Source organism: Oncorhynchus clarkii, chromosome 13 (assembly GCF_045791955.1).
Source record: "Oncorhynchus clarkii lewisi isolate Uvic-CL-2024 chromosome 13, UVic_Ocla_1.0, whole genome shotgun sequence".
Taxonomy (NCBI): Eukaryota; Metazoa; Chordata; class Actinopteri; order Salmoniformes; family Salmonidae; genus Oncorhynchus; species Oncorhynchus clarkii.
This window is the reverse complement of record NC_092159.1, coordinates 12,500,614-12,522,092: the sequence shown is the minus strand read 5'-3', so window position 1 is coordinate 12,522,092 and position 21,479 is coordinate 12,500,614. Positions and strand designations below refer to the sequence as shown.

Sequence of the window (21,479 nt, the reverse complement as noted above, 5' to 3'; positions counted from 1 at the left end):
ACAGGATCAGATCAGGTCTTAATTCTCCTAATGGTGAAGGTTATCAGATGGTTATGGTAATCTGATCCTAGATCTGTGGTTAAAGCAGGGGTGGGCAATTCTAGCTCTGGAGGGCCAAAGTATTTGTTTCAGTCAAATAATCAGCGAGTCCTCAGTTAAGACACCAATTAATTAATAACCAACTAGAAAGGGTCATTTTTCAAGAAAAATTGTGTGACTTGCTTCAGCTGTCCAGAATAATTTTTATGTTGGTGGAAGAAGTTTAAATTGTTAGTGGCTAGTATTGAAAAACTGAAACTTGTTTAGTGGTGACTATTATATATACTTAGTGCTGGGCTGGAACAAAAGCCTGCCCCTCCGCCCTTCTCCAGAGCTTCAATATCCCACTCTAGGCAACTTCTAACCTCTAAACCATTACTTTGCCCAATTGTGCCACCTGGTGGGAGCATGCTGCGGTGCATCCTCTCCTTTCCTCTGTGTGTGTGTGTGTGTGTGTGTGTCCCTGCCTGAGTGTGTCTGATGCCAGCCCGAGGCCATGTTGTATCTCACACAGAACCGAACACCGTTAATGTTTCAGCGCATGGAGCCGCCCTCCCCCGGGGGAGGAGAAGGGGGAGGAGGGGGAGGCCCCGACGGGACGGGAGGAGGGATGCCAGGGGTCAACGGCCTCCCCGCCACCCAGCACGACCCCAACAGCATGTGAGTAGTAGTGATGGGTTATACATATGCGTACATGATATGTACATATACACACATACATACATACATAAGCATGCCAACACTCACAGTATGCATACTGTAGATACACACACACACACACACACACACACATACATACAGTAGAATACATATACTCATACTCACGTATGCAGGTATGGAGGCAGGTAGCCTCGAGGTTAGAGCACTGTGCCAGCAACCAAAAGACTGCTGGTTCGGATACTGGAGCCGACAAGGTGAGAGAAGAAAGTGTGACTTGAGCAAGGCACTTACCCCTAATTCCTCCAGGGGCGCTGTACAATGACGACCCTGGCCGTGACCCCACTCCCTGCGGGTGTCTCAGGGGGAGTTGGGATAAGTAACAAACAAAAACACTTATATCTAACAGGACAAATATAAGCCCCCCCCCCCCCCCCCCCCCCTATTATTACAAGCATACAACCTGCACATACAAACACTTTGTACATGTCTCTCGCGGGGTCTGTTTCTTCTGTTTCTACACGGTTTGGGCTTTTTAGCTGCTGCGTTCCCCAATGACTCGCTCTGTCTTCCTTCTCTGTGTGTCTCTGTCTTCTGTCTCCTTCTCTGTGTGTCTCTGTCTCTCTGTCTTCCTTCTCTGTGTGTCTCTGTCTCTCTGTCTTCCTTCTCTGTGTGTCTCTGTCTTCTGTCTCCTTCTCTGTGTGTCTCTGTCTCTCTGTCTTCCTTCTCTGTGTGTCTCTGTCTCTCTGTCTTCTTTCTCTGTGTGTCTCTGTCTTCTGTCTCCTTCTCTGTGTGTCTCTGTCTCTCTGTCTTCCTTCTCTGTGTGTCTCTGTCTCTCTGTCTTCCTTCTCTGTGTGTCTCTCTGTCTTCTGTCTCCTCTCTGTCTCTCTGTCTTCCTTCTCTGTGTGTCTCTGTCTCTCTGTCTTCCTTCTCTGTGTGTCTCTCTGTCTTCTGACTCCTCTGTGTGTCTCTCTGTCTTCTTCTCTGTGTGTCTCTCTGTCTTCCTTCTCTGTGTGTCTCTCTGTCTTCCTTCTCTGTGTGTCTCTCTGTCTTCCTTCTCTGTGTGTCTCTCTGTCTTCCTTCTCTGTGTGTCTCTCTGTCTCATTCTTTGTGTGTCTCTCTGTCTTCCTTCTCTGTGTGTCTGTCTTCTGTCTCATTCTTGTGTGTGTCTCTCTGTCTTCCTTCTCTGTGTGTCTCTGTCTCTCTGTCTTCCTTCTCTGTGTGTCTCTGTCTTCTGTCTCCTTCTCTGTGTGTCTCTGTCTCTCTGTCTTCCTTCTCTGTGTGTCTCTGTCTCTCTGTCTTCCTTCTCTGTGTGTCTCTGTCTTCTGTCTCCTTCTCTGTGTGTCTCTGTCTCTCTGTCTTCCTTCTCTGTGTGTCTCTGTCTCTCTGTCTTCCTTCTCTGTGTGTCTCTCTGTCTTCTGTCTCCTTCTCTCTGTCTCTCTGTCTTCCTTCTCTGTGTGTCTCTCTGTCTTCTGTCTCCTCTGTGTGTCTCTCTGTCTTCTTCTCTGTGTGTCTCTCTGTCTTCCTTCTCTGTGTGTCTCTCTGTCTTCCTTCTCTGTGTGTCTCTCTGTCTTCCTTCTCTGTGTGTCTCTCTGTCTTCCTTCTCTGTGTGTCTCTCTGTCTCATTCTTTGTGTGTCTCTCTGTCTTCCTTCTCTGTGTGTCTCTGTGTCTTCTGTCTCCTTCTCTGTGTGTCTCTCTGTCTTCCTTCTCTGTGTGTCTCTCTGTCTCTCTGTCTTCCTTCTCTGTGTGTCTCTGTCTTCTGTCTCCTTCTCTGTGTGTCTCTCTGTCTTCTGTCTCCTTCTCTGTGTGTCTCTCTGTCTCTGTGTGTCTCTCTGTCTTCCTTCTCTGTGTGTCTCTCTGTCTGTCTCCTTCTCTGTGTGTCTCTGTCTTCTGTCTCCTTCTCTGTGTGTCTCTTCTGTCTCCTTCTCTGTGTGTCTCTCTGTCTTCCTTCTCTGTGTGTCTCTGTCTCTCTGTCTCCTTCTCTGTGTGTCTCTCTGTCTTCCTTCTCTCTGTCTCTCTGTCTTCCTTCTCTGTGTGTCTCTCTGTCTTCCTTCTCTGTGTGTCTCTCTGTCTTCCTTCTCTGTGTGTCTCTCTGTCTCCTTCTCTGTGTGTCTCTCTGTCTTCCTTCTCTGTGTGTCTCTCTGTCTTCCTTCTCTGTGTGTCTCTCTGTCTTCCTTCTCTGTGTGTCTCTCTGTCTCCTTCTCTGTGTGTCTCTCTGTCTTCCTTCTCTGTGTGTCTCTCTGTCTTCTGTCTCCTTCTCTGTGTGTCTCTCTGTCTTCCTTCTCTGTGTGTCTCTCTGTCTTCCTTCTCTGTGTGTCTCTCTGTCTTCCTTCTCTGTGTGTCTCTCTGTCTTCTGTCTCCTTCTCTGTGTGTCTCTCTGTCTTCCTCCTTCTCTGTGTGTCTCTCTGTCTCCTTCTCTGTGTGTCTCTCTGTCTTCCTTCTCTGTGTGTCTCTCTGTCTTCTTCTCTGTGTGTCTCTCTGTCTTCCTTCTCTGTGTGTCTCTCTGTCTCCTTCTCTGTGTGTCTCTCTGTCTCCTTCTCTGTGTGTCTCTCTGTCTTCCTTCTCTGTGTGTCTCTCTGTCTTCCTTCTCTGTGTGTCTCTCTGTCTCCTTCTCTGTGTGTCTCTCTGTCTTCCTTCTCTGTGTGTCTCTCTGTCTTCCTCCTCTGTGTGTCTCTCTGTCTCCTTCTCTGTGTGTCTCTCTGTCTTCCGTCTCTGTGTCTCTGTGTCCTTATTTCTCTGGTGCCGTCAGACTTGTGTCTGTGTGTGTTTGTATTGTATTTGTAATTATTGAAGAGATAGTGTGGTTTTATTTGAGTGTGTGTTTTAGTCTGTATGTGTGTGACTGTATGTATTCGCAAACATACATATGCATGTATACCTATGCATGTTTGCATAGGCGTGTGACTGAGTAGGTGTGTGTATTTGACGTGTGTGTGTGTGTGTGTTCATGAGTGTGTGCATACATATCTGGGTTTGCGTTTGTGCGTATACAGTATATAAGCCACTAACATCCTCCTCCGTGTCTGCATTTGTGCGTGTGTGTGTGTGTGTGTGTGTGTGTGTGTGTGTGTGTGTGTGTGTGTGTGTGTGTGTGTGTGTGTGTGTGTGCGAGTGTGTATGTGTGTGTGTGCGAGTGTGTGTGTGTGTGTGTTTGTGTGTGTGTGTGTGCGAGTGTGTGTACACGAGTGTGTGTGTATGCGAATGCTTGTGTGTGTGTGTGTGTGTGTGTGCGGGTGCTTGTCTGTGTGTGTGTGGTGTGTGTGTGTGTGCGAGTGCTTGTGTGCATGTGAGTGTGTGTGCGTGTGTGTGCGTGTGTGTGTGTGTGTGTGCGAGTGCTTGTGTGTGTGTGTGTGTGTGTGTGTGTGTGTGTGTGTGTGTGTGTGTGTGTGTGTGTGTGTGTGTGTGTGTGCGAGTGCTTGGGTGTGTGTGTGTGTGTATGCGCGTGTGTGTGTGCATGTGTGTGCTTGTGTGTGTGTGTGCTTGTGTGTGTGTGTGTGTGTGTGTGTGTGTGTGTGTGTGTGTGTGTGTGTGTGTGTGTGTGTGTGTGTGTGTGTGTGTGTGTGTGTGTGTACCAGACCTCCAGAGGGTGGGATGACAGAGAGCCAGTCGTGGGTGACAGCTAAAGCTCAGGAGATGTTTAACAAGACGGGCAACTGGAGCCCAGAGAGACCCTACCCCGACCATCTCCATGACAACAGACACAACCCCCAGGTAACGCAGCACAAACATATAACAAACACACGCAGTAACTGCACAAACTGGGGCACAACTGTGATTCTATTGAGGTTTTGGGACAATACAGTGGCTGTTAGTGTATAGGCCAACAGTTGTTCCATTGTGTCCTATAGGAGTAAACATGATGATGTCATATACTCTACACTAAATGATAACTTAGTCATACAATGCAGGATTGGCGTGTGTTTTAAAGATATCTGTAAAGCTTATATTCCGGTAAATTGTTGACAACATGATCCTTTTCTGGAGAATGTCATTCCCTCTGTATATATTACATCCTTATTCCTAACTGGTAGAAGGAAATGACAGACTGTTGATACTGCTACTCAACCTATATTTATCCTGATGATTCACTGAGAAGGCCTTGATTGGTCAAGAGATGGACAATATTCCACCCCTCTCAGCTGTGCTGCTCTGAGTCAACTTCTGGACTGTTTGTGTCGTCCCACTCAAGGTCCTCCTCTTCAATCTATCTCTCTCTCTTTCTACGTTTCACTCAGTGAAGTAACTATGTTCAACCTCCCACCCCTTACTGACACACTCTCTTTCTGTCCTCTCTCACTCTCTCGCGTCTCTCTCCAACACTCTCATGCCATCTCATGGCCCATCCTCACTGCCCCCTGGCTCAAACCAAGTCTTGGGCCTACAGGTGGGTGGTAGATGGGCTCCCCCCACTCTCTCTCCCTGTTGGACTGTGCCAAGCCCACCCTGGTCTCATCTCTCTCAGTCAAATTAGTGAAGAACCATAGATATGCATGTTTTGTGTGTTGTGTGTAAAAACATAGAGAGACAGTATTCAGGAAAGTATTCTGACCTCTTGACTTTTTACACATGTTGTTACGTTACAGCCTTATTCTAAAATTGTTAAAAAAGTTTTTTCCCCCTTCATTGATCTACACACAATATCCAATAATGACAAATGTATAAATAAATAAACCCCGGAAATATCACATAAGTATTCAGACCCTTTACTCAGTACTTTGTTGAAGCACCTTTGGCAGCGATTACAGCCTTGAGTCTTCTTGGGTATGATGCTACAAGCTTGGCACACCTGTATTTGGGGAGTGTCTCCCATTCTTCTCTGCAGATCCTCTCAAGCTCTTTCAGGTTGGATGGGGAGCTTCGCTGCACAGCTATTTTTAGGTCTCTCCAGAGATGTTTGATCGGGTTCAATTCCGGGCTCTGGCTGGGCCACTCAAGGACATTCAGAGACTTTTCCCGAAGCCACACCTGCGTTGACTTGGATGTGTGCTTTGGTGTCGTTGTCCTGTTGGAAGGTGAACCTTCCCCCAGTCTGAGGTTCTGAGCACTGTGGAGCAGGTTTTCATCAAGGGTCTCTCTGTACTGCTCCGTTCATCTTTCCCTCGATCCTGACTAGTCTCCCAGTCCCTGCCGCTGGAAAACCTCCCCACAGCATGATGCTGCCACCACCATGCTTCACCGTAGGGATGGTGCCAGGTTTCCTCTAGATGTGACGCTTGGCATTCAGGCCAAAAAGTTAAATCTTGGTTTCATCAGACCAGATCTTGTTTCTCATGGTCTGAGAGTCTTTAGATGTCTTTTGGCAAACTCCAAGCAGGCTGTAATGTGCCTTTTACTGAGGAGTGGCTTCCGTCTGGTCACTCTACCATAAAGGCCTGATTGGTGGAGTGCTAGAGAGATGGTTGTCCTTCTGGAAAGTTCTCCCATCTCCACAGAGGAACTCTGGAGCTCTGTCAGAGTGAACATCGGGTTCTCGGTCACCTCCCTGACCAAGGCCCTTCTCCACCGATCGCTCCGTTTGTCCGTGTGACCAGCTCTAGGAAGAGTCTTGGTGGTTTCAAACTTCTTCCATTTATGACTGATGGAGGCCACTGTGTTCTTGGGGACCTTCAATGGTGCAGAAATGTTTTGGTACCTTTCCCCAGATCTGTGCCTCGACACAATCCTGTCTCGGAGATCTACGGACAATTCCTTTGACCTCATGGCTTGTTTTTGCTCTGACATGCACTGTGAACTGTGGGACCTTATATAGACAGGTGTGTGCCTTTCCAAATCATTTCCAATCAATTGAATTTACCACAGGTGGACTCCAATCAAGTTGTAGAAACATCTCAAGGATGATCAATTGAAATAGGAGACACCTGAGCTCCATTTAGAGTCTCATAGCAAAGGGTCTAAATACTTATTTAAATGAGGTATTTCTGTATTTTTAAAATATATTTTTTAATACATTTGCTAAAATGTATAGAAACCTGTTTTTGCTTTGTCATTATGGGGTATTGTGTGTCGATTGGTGTGGATACAATTTTTAAAATCTATTTTAGGGGTCCGGGAGCCTCCGGTGACGCAGTGCCTCCCGGTCGATGCCGGCCGCGACCGGGAGGTCCATGGGGCGACGCACAATTGGCCTAGCGTCGTCCGGGTTAGGGAGAGTTTGACCGGTAGGGATATCCTTGTCTCATCGCGCACTAGCGAGTCCTGTGGTGGGCCGGGCGCAGTGCACGCTAACCAAGGTCGCCAGGTGCACGGTGTTTCCTCCGACACATTGGTGCGGCTGGCTTCCGGGTTGGATGCGCGCTGTGTTAAGAAGCAGTGTGGCTTGGTTGGGTTGTGTTTCAGAGGACGCATGGCTTTTGACCTTCGTCTCTCCCGAGCCCGTACGGGAGTTGTAGCGATGAGACAAGATAGTAACTACTAACAATTGGATACCACGAAATTGGGGAGAAAAGGGGGGTAAAATGTCAAATTTTCAAAAATGTAAAAAGTTAAGGGGTCCGAATACTTTTCGAATTATCTGTACATGAACGCTGCTACAGTATCTATGGTTCTGTGGGAAGAAATGTCTACATACTGCTCCCTGCAGCCCGTTGAAGGACCAGATAAACAGACAATAGAGAGGCTTCCTTATTTTATAGCTACTTCACAGCCAAGTTGGCCGGTGGAGACAAGACAATATATTGAATAAGAACTACACAACTAACTATAGAATAGTTCAAAAGCATAGAATTATAAACAATTATAGAATCACTTACGATACACTCATTCTAGTCCTATCAAAAGACCCCTGTCTCTGAGACTCCTGCCCCTAGTCGGCAGTGGTCACACACCCTCTGGTCTCTTTCTTGCAGACGCTAGAGATGAGAAAGATGGGGCGGGACGGGTACTCGGAAACTGAGCCCTGTCACCCAATGCGAATGGACAGGCATGGTCGGACCATCTCCATGCCCCGCCTCTCAGACGACAACCAAGTGAGCACCTTCATCCCCATCATCATCATCATAAACCCTCCATTCCTCCTCCTCATCCCTGCACTCTTTCCCCTCCGTCCTCCTCCTCCTTTTCCTCGCTCTGACTATCCACTCTGACCTGTGTTTGTTTATTTTTGTCTATTTGGATCCCCATTAGCAGCTGTTCTTCCTGGGGTCCACAAAAACAGTAAACATGACAAGTAACAAAACACTGATACACGGATAGACAAGGACAGACACACACATTTAAAATACAACAATATACAAACAATACAACTAGAAACATAATAATACATTTTAAAAATGTATTTGTGCGTTAAAGTGTGTGTGTGTGTGTGTGTGTGTGTGTGTGTGTGTCAAGCCCTTGTTTGTTAAGACTACTACTGGTAAAGTGATATGTCTTAGAAACATTTGATGTATCACTTTAAAACTAGTTTCCTTACACTCTTATTAACAGGGTGGTGATAACAGTGTGACGCATGCTAACGCTAACTTAAATAATTAAATATTAGTATGGAGATATGCTAATGCTAACTTCAATAATAAAATATTAGCATGGAGATATGCTAATGCTAACTGAAAGATGAAATCCACAGTAGGGGGAAACAGCCCCATTGTCCATTGTTATTGATTTTGTTGCCGAGCTGAGGAGTGCAGCAAAAATTCCAGTACATTTTGCCCTCTTCTATCGCAATGATGTCAGAGGGGAGAAAACAGTATTCGATGTTTGTTGTAAAATTATAAACAGCCAGGTCACTTTGAAATTGAACGCCCATCCATTTCCTAAGGACGTTGGGAGATGCCTTCAAAACCTGCCACTAGGGTTACCAATAAGTAGGCTTGGGTGTTGGGGATGGGTTGAGGGTCACATTTTCAATCCCATTGCTAGACACAATTTTTTAAAATGTTGAACCCTATCCCAAACACTTAACCATTCAAAATGAATGCCTACATTTAACCAGATGCAAGGCGCCTTGCCAGGAGGCTCTACCCATCAACCGTGTCAAAAACAAATTAGAAATGTAACGTTTGGACCAACTTGGAAATTTGACGTTTTGAGAAACGTGGATAAACTGAATCTGAAATCAAATTGGTCAAAAAGTGAGATCTTGTTGCTTTAAAGAATGAAATATTAGCATGGAAATAATGGGTAACAGAGTCTGGATACGTCTTTCATCCACAAAGCACAAACTTGCCTAGCCCTCCTCATCTCACATCCTCCCTCCCCTTCTCCCTCCTTCCCCTGGTGTGCATCCCCATTACATCCATCCTATCCATGCTCATTCCCATAGTAGCCTTGGTGTGTCTGTCTGCTGTCTGCTGTGGCCAGAGGTCTTGGTTTGTTGGGAGAGGGTGTGAACTGAGAAGGACAATACAGGTGGTACCTATTTTACCTCAAACATCTGTGTATTTCAAGAAAAGCTTTCACCAAAATGTCCCACAATCCCCAGGACAGAATCTGGCTGCAAAAACACACACACTGGCATGCACACACACACACACACACACACACACACACACACACACACACACACACACACACACACACACACACACACACACACACACACACACACACTGGCATCAAACCATGTACTCTCACTCTGGTCTGGTGTCATCAAGTCTGTTGGTTACTGTAAGACTGTAGCAGTGTGTTGTCTGTTGGTTACTGTAAGACTGTAGCAGTGTGTTGTCTGTTGGTTACTGTAAGACTGTAGCAGTGTGTTGTCTGTTGGTTACTGTAAGACTGTAGCAGTGTGTTGTCTGGTGTCATCAAGTCTGTTGGTTACTGTAAGACTGTAGCAGTGTGTTGTCTGTTGGTTACTGTAAGACTGTAGCAGTGTGATGTCTGTTGGTTACTGTAAGACTGTAGCAGTGTGTTGTCTGGTGTCATCAAGTCTGTTGGTTACTGTAAGACTGTAGCAGTGTGTTGTCTGGTGTCATCAAGTCTGTTGGTTACTGTAAGACTGTAGCAGTGTGTTGTCTATTGGTTACTGTAAGACTGTAGCAGTGTGTTGTCTGTTGGTTACTGTAAGACTGTAGCAGTGTGTTGTCTGTTGGTTACTGTAAGACTGTAGCAGTGTGTTGTCTGGTGTCATCAAGTCTGTTGGTTACTGTAAGACTGTAGCAGTGTGTTGTCTGTTGGTTACTGTAAGACTGTAGCAGTGTGTTGTCTGTTGGTTACTGTAAGACTGTAGCAGTGTGTTGTCTGTTGGTTACTGTAAGACTGTAGCAGTGTGTTGTCTGGTGTCATCGAGTCTGTTGGTTACTGTAAGACTGTAGCAGTGTGTTGTCTGTTGGTTACTGTAAGACTGTAGCAGTGTGTTGTCTGTTGGTTACTGTAGCAGTGTGTTGTCTGTTGGACTGTAGCAGTGTGTTGTCTGTTGGTTACTGTAAGACTGTAGCAGTGTGTTGTCTGGTTGGTTACTGTAAGACTGTAGCAGTGTGTTGTCTGTTGGTTACTGTCTGTAGCAAGTCTGTTGGTTACTGTAAGACTGTAGCAGTGTGTTGTCTGTTGGTTACTGTAAGACTGTAGCAGTGTGTTGTCTGTTGGTTACTGTAAGACTGTAGCAGTGTGTTGTCTGGTGGTTACTGTAAGACTGTAGCAGTGTGTTGTCTGGTGTCATCAAGTCTGTTGGTTACTGTAAGACTGTAGCAGTGTGTTGTCTGGTGTCATCAAGTCTGTTGGTTACTGTAAGACTGTAGCAGTGTGTTGTCTGGTGTCATCAAGTCTGTTGGTTACTGTAAGACTGTAGCAGTGTGTTGTCTGTTGGTTACTGTAAGACTGTAGCAGTGTGTTGTCTGGTGTCACCAAGTCTGTTGGTTACTGTAAGACTGTAGCAGTGTGTTGTCTGTTGGTTACTGTAAGACTGTAGCAGTGTGTTGTCTGTTGGTTACTGTAAGACTGTAGCAGTGTGTTGTCTGGTGTCATCAAGTCTGTTGGTTACTGTAAGACTGTAGCAGTGTGTTGTCTGGTGTCATCAAGTCTGTTGGTTACTGTAAGACTGTAGCAGTGTGTTGTCTGTTGGTTACTGTAAGACTGTAGCAGTGTGTTGTCTGGTGTCACCAAGTATGTTGGTTACTGTAAGACTGTAGCAGTGTGTTGTCTGTTGGTTACTGTAAGACTGTAGCAGTGTGTTGTCTGGTGTCATCAAGTCTGTTGGTTACTGTAGCAGTGTGTAGCAGTGTGTTGTCTGTTGGTTACTGTAAGACTGTAGCAGTGTGTTGTCTGGTGTCATCAAGTCTGTTGGTTACTGTAAGACTGTAGCAGTGTGTTGTCTGTTGGTTACTGTAAGACTGTAGCAGTGTGTTGTCTGGTGTCATCAAGTCTGTTGGTTACTGTAAGACTGTAGCAGTGTGTTGTCTGGTGTCATCAAGTCTGTTGGTTACTGTAAGACTGTAGCAGTGTGTTGTCTGTTGGTTACTGTAAGACTGTAGCAGTGTGTTGTCTGGTGTCACCAAGTCGGTTGGTTACTGTAAGACTGTAGCAGTGTGTTGTCTGTTGGTTACTGTAAGACTGTAGCAGTGTGTTGTCTGTTGGTTACTGTAAGACTGTAGCAGTGTGTTGTCTGTTGGTTACTGTAAGACTGTAGCAGTGTGTTGTCTGGTGTCACCAAGTCTGTTGGTTACTGTAAGACTGTAGCAGTGTGTTGTCTGTTGGTTACTGTAAGACTGTAGCAGTGTGTTGTCTGTTGGTTACTGTAAGACTGTAGCAGTGTGTTGTCTGGTGTATGACCGAGTATATGGGTGTAAGAGAGAAACACACACACACTAAGAGGAGTGTGTGTGTGTGTGTGTGTGTGTGTGTGTGTAGCATAGAAGCGTAGTAGTGTTTAGTAGTGGAATATGTTGTGTTAAACTGTATCTGAAAAGCTTTAGTGTGGCATCGGTAGTGTGGTAGGATAAGACCACATGGCACCCTATTCCCTTTGTAGTGCACTACTTTTGACCAGATCCCGTACTGTCGGGCTCTGGTCAACAGTAATGCATTTTGCAGAGATTAGGGTGCCATTTGGAACGCTAGCTAATAGCCTATAGGCTGTATAGTATGAAACACCACCACCTGTGCTCTCCTCACTGACTGTGTCTAACACTGCTCTGCCCTACAGAGTGTACACGATGCTGCGGTAAGTGTGCGTGTGTGCGTGTCAGTGAGCAACGTTTTTTATTGTCTTTCTTTTCCTCTCCTCTCTCTCTCTCTCTCTCTCTCTCTCTCTCTCTCTCTCTCTCTCTCTCTCTCACCCTCCTCTCTCTTGTGTGTGCTCGTTGGCCCTTCACCAATTAACTCGATCTCTCTATTGTTCTGCTCTCTTCTCTTCTTCCTTTTAACCTCCCTGCCCTCTGTCTCATCCTCCCTTCTCTCCTTTCCTCATCATGTTCTTTCTCTACCTCCTTCCCAACTTTTTTACCTTCCCTTCGTCCTCCGTTTCCCATCCCTCCCCCTCATTCCTCTCTCCCATACCAACCCCACCTCTCTTTCTATACCAACCCTTTCCTCCTCCCCACTCATCCCTTTCCCCTCATCCTTCACTCCCCCTTCCTCTCTCCATCCCTCTCGCTCCCTGGGTCTTGGTGGCTATGCTGTGTCCAATGGCTCTGTCCTCCGGTGCTGTTTGTTTTTGTCTCTCCCTTTGTTTTTGTCTCTCCCTTCCTCCTCTCTTCTTCCTTCCTCTCCCGTCCTCTCCGCTCCCTTCTTCTCCGCTCTCTTCCTCTCCTCTCCCTTCTTCTCCTCTCCTCTCCCTTCTTCTCTCCCTTCCTCTCCTCTCCCTTCTTCTCCTCTCCTCTCCTCTCCCTTCTTCTCTCCCTTCCTCTCCTCTCCCTTCTTCTCTCCCTTCTTCTCCTCTCCTCTCCCTTCCTCTCCTCCCCTTTCCTCTCCTCTCCTGTCCCTTCCTCTCCTCTCCTTTCCTCTCCTCTCCCTTCCTCTCCTCTCCCTTCCTCTCCTCTCCCTTCCTCTCCTCTCCCTTCTTCTCCGCTCCCTTCTTCTCTTCTCCTTTCCTCTCCTCTCCCGTCCTCTCCTCTCCCTTCCTCTCCTCTCCTTTCTTCTCCTCTCCCTTCCTCTCCTCTCTTCTTCCTTCCTCTCCCGTCCTCTCCGTTCCCTTCTTCTCCGCTCTCTTCCTCTCCTCTCCCTTCTTCTCCTCTCCTCTCCTCTCCCTTCTTCTCTCCCTTCCTCTCCTCTCCCTTCTTCTCCTCTCCTCTCCTCTCCCTTCTTCTCTCCCTTCCTCTCCTCTCCCTTCTTCTCTCCCTTCTTCTCCTCTCCTCTCCCTTCCTCTCCTCCCCTTTCCTCTCCTCTCCTTTCCCTTCCTCTCCTCTCCTTTCCTCTCCTCTCCCTTCCTCTCCTCTCCCTTCCTCTCCTCTCCCTTCTTCTCCGCTCCCTTCTTCTCTTCTCCTTTCCTCTCCTCTCCCTTCCTCTCCTCTCCCTTCCTCTCCTCTCCTTTCTTCTCCTCTCCCTTCCTCTCCTCTCCCTTCCTCTCCTCTCCCTTCCTCTCCTCTCCCTTCTTCTCCGCTCCCTTCTTCTCTTCTCCTTTCCTCTCCCTTCCTCTCCTCTCCCTTCCTCTCCTCTCCCTTCTTCTCCGCTCCCTTCTTCTCCTCTCCTTTCCTCTCCCTTCCTCTCCTCTCCTTTCCTCTCCTCTCCCTTCCTCTCCTCTCCCTTCCTCTCCTCTCCCTTCTTCTCCGCTCCCTTCTTCTCTTCTCCTTTCCTCTCCCTTCCTCTCCTTTCCTCTCCTCTCCCTTCTTCTCTTCTCCTTTCCTCTCCCTTCCTCTCCTCTCCCTTCTTCTTCTCTCCCTTCCTCTTCTCTCCCTCCCACTTCTCACTCTTCCTATCCTCTCTCTTCCTATCCTCTCCCTTCTTCTCCTCTCCCTCTCCTCTCCTTTCCCTGCCTTCCTTTCCTCTCTGTGGCTTCATGACTGTGTGTGTGGCTCTCTGCTCCTCTTCTCTTTGTGTGCCTGTCTGACTACAGCGGAGACGACACAGGCCTCGTGGACATAACCACCTCAGTGTATGTACCCCTGTCTCTCCCTCTCTGTCTCTTTATCTATCTTCCATTCATTTTATTTCTCTCTCTATCACTCTCTCTTTTTTAATGTACCCCAATCTCTCTTTTTTAATGTACCCCTGTCTCTCCCACTATCTCTCTATCTCTCTATCTCTGTCTTTCTCTAGCTTAAAAAAAATCCACCTCCCTCGCCCTCTCTCTTTCTCTCTGTGTTTTCCCATCTGTCTTTCATCTTGTTTCTATGTTCTCCTGTACTCTCCTCTCTCTCTCTGATCCTTTTGTCCCAGTAATGTTTTGTGCTGCCCCCCCCCCCCCCCCCCCCCCCCACCCTCTGTCCTGTATGCCTGTGTTGCAGTGTTGGTCCACATGGTCTAGAAGGAGGGTCTGCTTGTCTTTCTGTCTGTCTGTCTGCTGTCTTTGTATGTTTGAGTTTGCGATTGCCTCTTTGCATTGCCTCTGGGTCGACAGCGAATGTTGAAGCATGATATCGCTAGACGGAAGTTGTTGACCAATACATAAACATAGTCTTGGCATGTCATGTCAGTCACACCGTGCATGGTATACCATATTGGATATTGGACGCTCTTTGGAAGCCAGTTGTGTGTGTGAGTGTCTGGTTACTGCACATGATATGCCTAAGCTACATATGGACCCAGTCTGAACAACAGAATGCAGCTTGTGAGCTCAGTGGGTGTGTGTATTTCTGCGTGTGAGTTGAATGTCCAGCTACTTGAGGAGTGCGCATGGCTTGTCCATATACTCATCGGGCTTGTCTGGTCTGGTTTCCTCATTACATGACCGAGGGACTTGTAGACCTGAATGACTTGAAGAGGTCAGCTCCTAGGTCTGCCTGCTGATAAAGGTGTTCTTCATGCTGGTAGATAGTGTGACTGTGGGTGTCGGTGTTGAACGCTGCTACGATCTCTAAGAGATATCATTCAGGGTGAATACATGCTTCTGCGTACGTGCCATTGGATGCATGTGAGGCATGGTCTATGCTTGTTCTCTCTCTCTCTTCTGTCATTTTGCCCTTTATCTCTCTCTCATAGTAGGGAAGCATGGTATTGTAGTTGGATGTGCTTGGCGTTGTGGGTTTAGTGAGGTCTGGCTGATAGAGGGATCTTTTGGGATGGTGTACTCTCCCACACAGACTCTCCCACACAGACTCTCCCACACAAACTCTCCCACACAGACTCTCCCACACAGACTCTCCGACACAGACACTCCCGCAGAGACTCTCCCACACAGACTCTCCCTCACAGACTCTCCGACACAGACTCTCCCACACAGACTCTCCCACACAGACACTCCGACACAGACTCTCCCACACAGACTCTCCGACACAGACACTCCCGCAGAGACTCTCCCACACAGACACTCCGACACAGACTCTCCGACACAGACTCTCCGACACAGACTCTCCGACACAGACTCTCCGACACAGACACTCCCACACAGAATCTCCCACACAGACTCCCCCACACAGACTCTCCCACACAGACACTCCGACACAGACACTCCTACACACACTCCCACACAGACAAGTGCATTAACACAAGCAGACACTCTCACACTACACACTACCACCACTACATATTCCTGTACAGAGTGAGTTTTAAACAGTTTGACTTTCTTATTTTCTGCCCGTTCTCTCATTCTCTCTCCCACTCTCTCTTCTTTCTCTTCCATCTCTCTTCTCTCATTTCCATCTCTCTTCTCCCGTTCTACATCTTGCTTTCTCTCCTCTCCTCTCCTCTCCTCTCCTCTCCTCTCCTCTCCTCTCCTCTCCCTCTCCCTCTCCCTCTCCCTCTCCCTCTCCCTCTCCCTCTCCTTTCTCCAGACCATAACAGACACCAGCCCCATGCGTCGGTCCACTTCCTCTCTGGTCCACGGGCGTTCTGGCAGGGAGAGGGGGGTGAGGCTGGATGACTACAGCCTGGAGAGGGTAGAAGGAGAGGGCAGGCACGGTGGGGGAGCAGGAGGGGGACAACGCAGGGACAGGAGGGACAGGAGCCACCGCACCTCTCAGAGGTCCCTTACCAGATACACAGACGCAGACACAGGTGAGAGAGATGAAGAGAGGAGAGACACATGCACATCACACACACACACACACATACACACACATACACACACACACACACACACACACACACACACACACACATACACACACACACACACACACACACACACACATACACACAAACAAACACACTTACAGAGGTCCCTTACCAGATAGACGGACGGACACAGACACAGGTGAGAGAGATGCTTTGAAACTTTGAGTTTCCCATTGACCAAGGCCAGTATTCACAAAGTGTCTCAGAGTAGGAGTGCTAATCTAGAATCAGTTTTGCCTTTCAGATCATAATGAACAAAATAAAATGAACGGGGGGTGCTGATCCTAGATCAGAATGTCTTTATCCCAATGGTTTGGAGGATTCTGGATTTCCTGCTTGTTCCCTCCTGAATCTTCCAACCGGGATTTCTGGAAAACCTGGGAATTTTGCAAATATCGTTAACATTAAGTAAAAGCTACCAGAAGGGAAAGTTTCAAAATAAACTTTTTGGAAGGAAGGTACAAAGTAGAAAGGTTTAGAGAAACTTTTCAGAGAAAAGTCAAGTTCCATCAGAGGTTTGAGATAGAAAGGTCAAGTTCCATCAGAGGTTTGAGATAGAAAAGTCAAGTTCCATCAGAGGTTAGAGATAGAAAGGTCAAGTTCCATCAGAGGTTTGAGATAGAAAGTCAAGTTCCATCAGAGGTTTGAGATAGAAAGGTCAAGTTCCATCAGAGGTTTGAGATAGAAAGGTCAAGTTCCATCAGAGGTTTGAGATAGAAAGGTCAAGTTCCATCAGAGGTTTGAGATAGAAAGGTCAAGTTCCATCAGAGGTTTGAGATAGAAAGGTCAAGTTCCATCAGAGGTTTGAGATAGAAAGGTCAAGTTCCATCAGAGGTTTAGAGATAGAAAGGTCAAGTTCCATCAGAGGTTTGAGATAGAAAGGTCAAGTTCCATCAGAGGGTTGAGATAGAAAGGTCAAGTTCCATCAGAGGTTAGAGATAGAAAGGTCAAGTTCCATCAGAGGTTTGAGATAGAAAAGTCAAGTTCCATCAGAGGTTTGAGATAGAAAGGTCAAGTTCCATCAGAGGTTTGAGATAGAAAGGTCAAGTTCCATCAGAGGTTTGAGATAGAAAGGTCAAGTTCCATCAGAGGTTTGAGATAGAAAGGTCAAGTTCCATCAGAGGTTTGAGATAGAAAGGTCAAGTTCCATCAGAGGTTTGAGATAGAAAGGTCAAGTTCCATCAGAGGTTTGAGATAGAAAGGTCAAGTTCCATCAGAGGTTTGAGATAGAAAGGTCAAGTTCCATCAGAGGTTTCAGAGAGATAGAAAGGTCAAGTTCCATCAGAGGTTTGAGATAGAAAGGTCAAGTTCCATCAGAGGGTTGAGATAGAAAGGTCAAGTTCCATCAGAGGTTAGAGATAGAAAGGTCAAGTTCCATCAGAGGTTTGAGATAGAAAGGTCAAGTTCCATCAGAGGGTTGAGATAGAAAGGTCAAGTTCCATCAGAGGTTTGAGATAGAAAGGTCAAGTTCCATCAGAGGTTGAGATAGAAAGGTCAAGTTCCATCAGAGGGTTTGAGATAGAAAGGTCAAGTTCCATCAGAGGTTTGAGATAGAAAGGTCAAGTTCCATCAGAGGTTTGAGATAGAAAGGTCAAGTTCCATCAGAGGTTTGAGATAGAAAGGTCAGTTCCATCAGAGGTTTGAGATAGAAAGGGTCAAGTTCCATCAGAGGGTTGAGATAGAAAGGTCAAGTTCCATCAGAGGTTTGAGAAATTCAAGGAAGTAGACTTTCAGAAGAAACTTTATGGCATAAAAAATATGTCCCCCCCTTCTCTTGCAGGGTTGGGCACAGACCTGAGCACTACCACCCAGTCTGGAGAACTCCCCCCCAAAGAGCGTGAACGCGAACGCGGTCGAGCCAAAGACCGCAGGCACCACCATCATCACCACCACCACGGTGGCTCCATGGAGAAGGAGGGGCGCTTCGGGCCAGACAGACACGGGCCAGAGTTCACCCACAGACACCCCCACGACCGGGGGGACAGACACTGGTCCCGCTCTCCTAGTGAGGGGCCCGACGGACGGGGCCACAGACAGGTGGGCACCACACAGCGACGGACGGGAGATGAGAAGCATAAGCATATACACACAAACATACACACACAAATGCATGTGAAGTACACACATAGACTGCACATACTGTATACGGCCTCACACACACACAGTCTCACACACACACCGTTATTCCTCTCTATAGTATATCTTTCTCAGGGAAGTGGAAGAAGTCCTTCGTCAAGCACCCTGGAGAACAGGTGGATTATAATGGTTCTTTCTCCTCATCCCATTGGTGGAAATGGAAAACTAACCAATGGAGAAGCAGCTGGAGTGATCTAACCATTAATCTTTGATTTAGAGTTCTGCCTTGTTGGTTAACTACCACTACTTACAGATATCAATTTCTCTTTTTCTGTTATCTTTTACTTTTTCTTTCTTTCTTTGTCACTGTTTCTCTCTCTGTCCATTTTTCTTGATGTGGCTCTCGTGGCTTCAATGTGTGTGTGCTCTTTTGCCTCATTGGCGGTTTGGTTGTTATGGTTTTCAATGTTGCTGTCTTTCCACTCTCTCCTTATCTCTGTCTATCTATCTACCTATATCTATCCCCCTAATACTCTCTCCTTATCTCTGTCTATCTATCTACCTATATCTATCCCCCTAATCCTCTCTCTTTATCTCTGTCTATCTATCTACCTATATCTATCCCCCTACTCCTCTCTCTTTATCTCTGTCTATCTATCTACCTATATCTATCCCCCTACTCCTCTCTCTTTATCTCTGTCTATCTATCTACCTATATCTATCCCCCTACTCCTCTCTCTTTATCTCTAACTAACTATATCTATCCCCATACTCCTCTATCTTTATCTCTGTCTATCTATCTACCTATATCTATCCCCCTACTCCTCTCTCTTTATCTCTAACTAACTATATCTATCCCCATACTCCTCTATCTTTATCTCTGTCTATCTATCTACCTATATCTATCTATCTATCTATCTATCTATCTATTTATCTAACAAAATATATCCCCCTCCTCCTCTCTCTTTATCTATGTCTATCTAACTAACTATATCTATCCCCCTCCTCCTCTCTCTTTATCTCTGTCTATCTAACTAACTATATCTATCCCCCCTCTTCCTCTCTCTTTATCTCTCTGTCCGTCTTGCTCTGTGTCTGTTTGTCTCTATCTCCTCTCTCTATCTCCTCTCTCTTTCTTTCTCTCTGGTCGGTGTGGTTGTGGTCGTGGTTCCTTTGTGGTTGGCTGTGGTTGGTTAATTTTGTGGTGCTTTTTGATTTGCCTTGTCGCCATATTTGCTGTAGGGCAGTAGCTCGGTGAGCGGCAGCCCCGTCCCCTCCACGTCCGGTACCTCCACCCCCCGCCGCGGGCGCCGCCAGCTGCCCCAGACCCCCGCTGTGCCACGCCCCCACGTCACCTACTCCCCAGCCATACGACACCCCAAGCCCACCTACGGAGCAGGTCCCCCTGGACGACTCCGCTCCCCCTCCCCCAGACACTTCTCCCCCCCAGAGCACGACGGAGGGGGATATCACCGCCCGCCATCGCGTCACGTTTCCCCGCTTGAGCACGGAGGGTCGAGGCACGGGTCTCCGAGATCGGCCCGACACCAGTCGGGGTCTCGTTCACCTCCGCCCCACCATGGGTCACCCCGGTCCCCCCGCCACGGGCGCTGGAGCGGTCCCCCTCCCGGGGATAGTCTGGAGAACGAGGGTGGCCCATTCTATGAGCGTGACTGCGAGTACGAGCGCCAGCATGAGCCGCCCGCCTACGAGCAGAGCCTCAGCAACCCACATCCCCACGGCAACCCCCACCCGCACGGCAACCCCCACCCGCACGGCAACCCGCACCCACGCTCCCCCAGGACTGCCCGGCACGGGGGCGGCGTGGGCCCACCACCTCCACTTGCTCCCACTCACCCCCGACGAGTCCCAAATGGTTACCGCTCGTCTTCGCCCTCCCCGCACCGGCGAGGGCCCCCACATCAACACCCCAATCCAGGAGGACCACCCCACCGGTCCCCCCCTCATCACCGGGTCCCCCATGGAGGCCCCAGAGGCCCCCGGAAGGGACTGCACGAACCCTACAGCGAGACGGACGAGGACGACTGGTGCTAGCACAGCGAAGGAACAGAAGAACGAGGGAGGAGAGGAAGAGAGGAAAAGGAGGGAGGAGAGGAGTCTCTCCGTCTCCCCCGTCCTCTGTTCTTCGTTATGCAGACTTGAATGAAGGGTAAAGGGATGCAGAAGGGGGTGAGGAAAGGAAAGAAGGAGAGGAGAATTTGGGAGAAGTCTCTCCATCTCTCTACCTCCACCCCTGAGACTCAGACTTGGATGGAATGATGAGGGATGGAGGGATGGTTAGAGGAGAGGAGGCACACTGTGTGGGTGTGTGAGACTCTAAACTCAGAGCAGACATGACAGAGAGAGACAGCTATAAGGCAGAACTACGCACCTCTCCTCTTCTCCTCTGTCTCAACGTTCTCAGCGTGCCCAGGGGGGAGTAGACCGAGGGATGGTGGAGAGGTGCTGACGGAGGTGTGGAGAGGGAAGAAAGAACAAAAGAATGACAGGAAGGGAGGAGCATGTATATTAAGTTACAAGTGGCCAATGAATGGGAAATAAAAGCCCCTCTCCCAGACTGTTTAGGGGATAGGTGGGTTAGTTAAGTTAAGCTAAACCTGGGTGCTCTTGCTGTTCTGTCATTCTATTCTACTAGCCTGATAAGTGTTAGGAGCTAACAGCTAAACGCTAGCTAGCTAACACTGCTCTTGGTCTAACCTAGACGGACATGTTTAAAACAACAACAAGGAAAACCCATGCCAGGACCCCCTATCCTTATACACGCCAAGCTATGCCTCCAGAAAAATCTAACTTGAAGACTAAAGAACAGAAAACAAAAACAAACTTTGAAAAAAAAGAGGAGAAAAAAAGGGAGAACAACCACTTTAACTTAAACTTTCCTGAAAGGGACCGGACTAGAACCAGGAAGCTCCGCCTCTACTGCAAAAACCAGCCAATGACAGAGCTGGCTGATATTTGATGAGTTTTATCATCTCCTGTTTACTGTTACAGACTCACGAAATGCTGACGACGGACCTGGTGTGACCTCACTTCCGGTGGGTGGGGCCTAGTGTGACATCACTTCCTGTTCCGGTGGGTGGGGCCACAGGGGAGGGGCTGGGGGCAGAGTTATGGACCCTTAGGGGGCATAGTTTGTTTGCCCCCACTATCTTCTCTCCCCCCTTCCTCTCTCCTCCATCCTGCCGAAGTACAGGGAAGGAAGATGATGTGAGGAGGAGCGGAAAGAAAGAAGGGAAGGGAGGGAAAAGACCATTTCTTCAGTATTTCTTCTATCGATTACTTCTTCTTCTTCTAGTTCTTCTTCTTGGACATTGGAGCTTGGTTCTTCTGTTGCGTTCGCTCAAGCCTCTGTTAATCCGTTATGATGCATGAAAAAAATACCTAGAGAGAAAATCTACTGTTGGGGATATGGGGGCATATTGGGTTTATAGAACACTTACATTTTAGGTTTTGATTGAAGAAGTTCTCTTTTTCTAACTCTCTCTCTCTCTCTCTCTCTCTCTCTCTGACTCTGTCTCTCTCTCTCTCTCTCTCTCTCTCTCTCTCTCTCTCTCTCTCTCTCTCTCTCTCTCTCTCTCTCTCTCTCTCTCTCTCTCTCTCTCTC

The 21,479-nt window shown here is 47.7% G+C and overlaps 2 protein-coding genes across 2 annotated transcripts in view; both read left to right on the top strand.

Annotated features, from left to right (window-relative positions):
* Window positions 1-20,265, top strand: part of LOC139424418 (voltage-dependent P/Q-type calcium channel subunit alpha-1A-like) — a 293,164-nt gene extending 272,899 nt beyond the window's left edge. Inside the window, exons 45-52 of the mRNA XM_071176204.1 lie at window positions 554-699; window positions 4,273-4,408; window positions 7,543-7,662; window positions 11,772-11,789; window positions 13,620-13,658; window positions 15,496-15,718; window positions 17,559-17,815; window positions 19,097-20,265. Coding sequence (XP_071032305.1) covers window positions 554-699; window positions 4,273-4,408; window positions 7,543-7,662; window positions 11,772-11,789; window positions 13,620-13,658; window positions 15,496-15,718; window positions 17,559-17,815; window positions 19,097-19,909 — 1,752 coding nt within the window. The 3' untranslated portion in view covers window positions 19,910-20,265. The remainder of the gene's footprint in view (window positions 1-553; window positions 700-4,272; window positions 4,409-7,542; window positions 7,663-11,771; window positions 11,790-13,619; window positions 13,659-15,495; window positions 15,719-17,558; window positions 17,816-19,096) is intronic.
* A 610-nt stretch (window positions 20,266-20,875) lies between these two features.
* The window catches only part of LOC139424243 (voltage-dependent P/Q-type calcium channel subunit alpha-1A-like), a 2,339-nt gene continuing 1,735 nt past the window's right edge, over window positions 20,876-21,479 (top strand). The window contains exon 1 of the mRNA XM_071175923.1: window positions 20,876-20,893. Within this exon, the coding sequence (XP_071032024.1) occupies window positions 20,876-20,893 (18 nt within the window). The remainder of the gene's footprint in view (window positions 20,894-21,479) is intronic.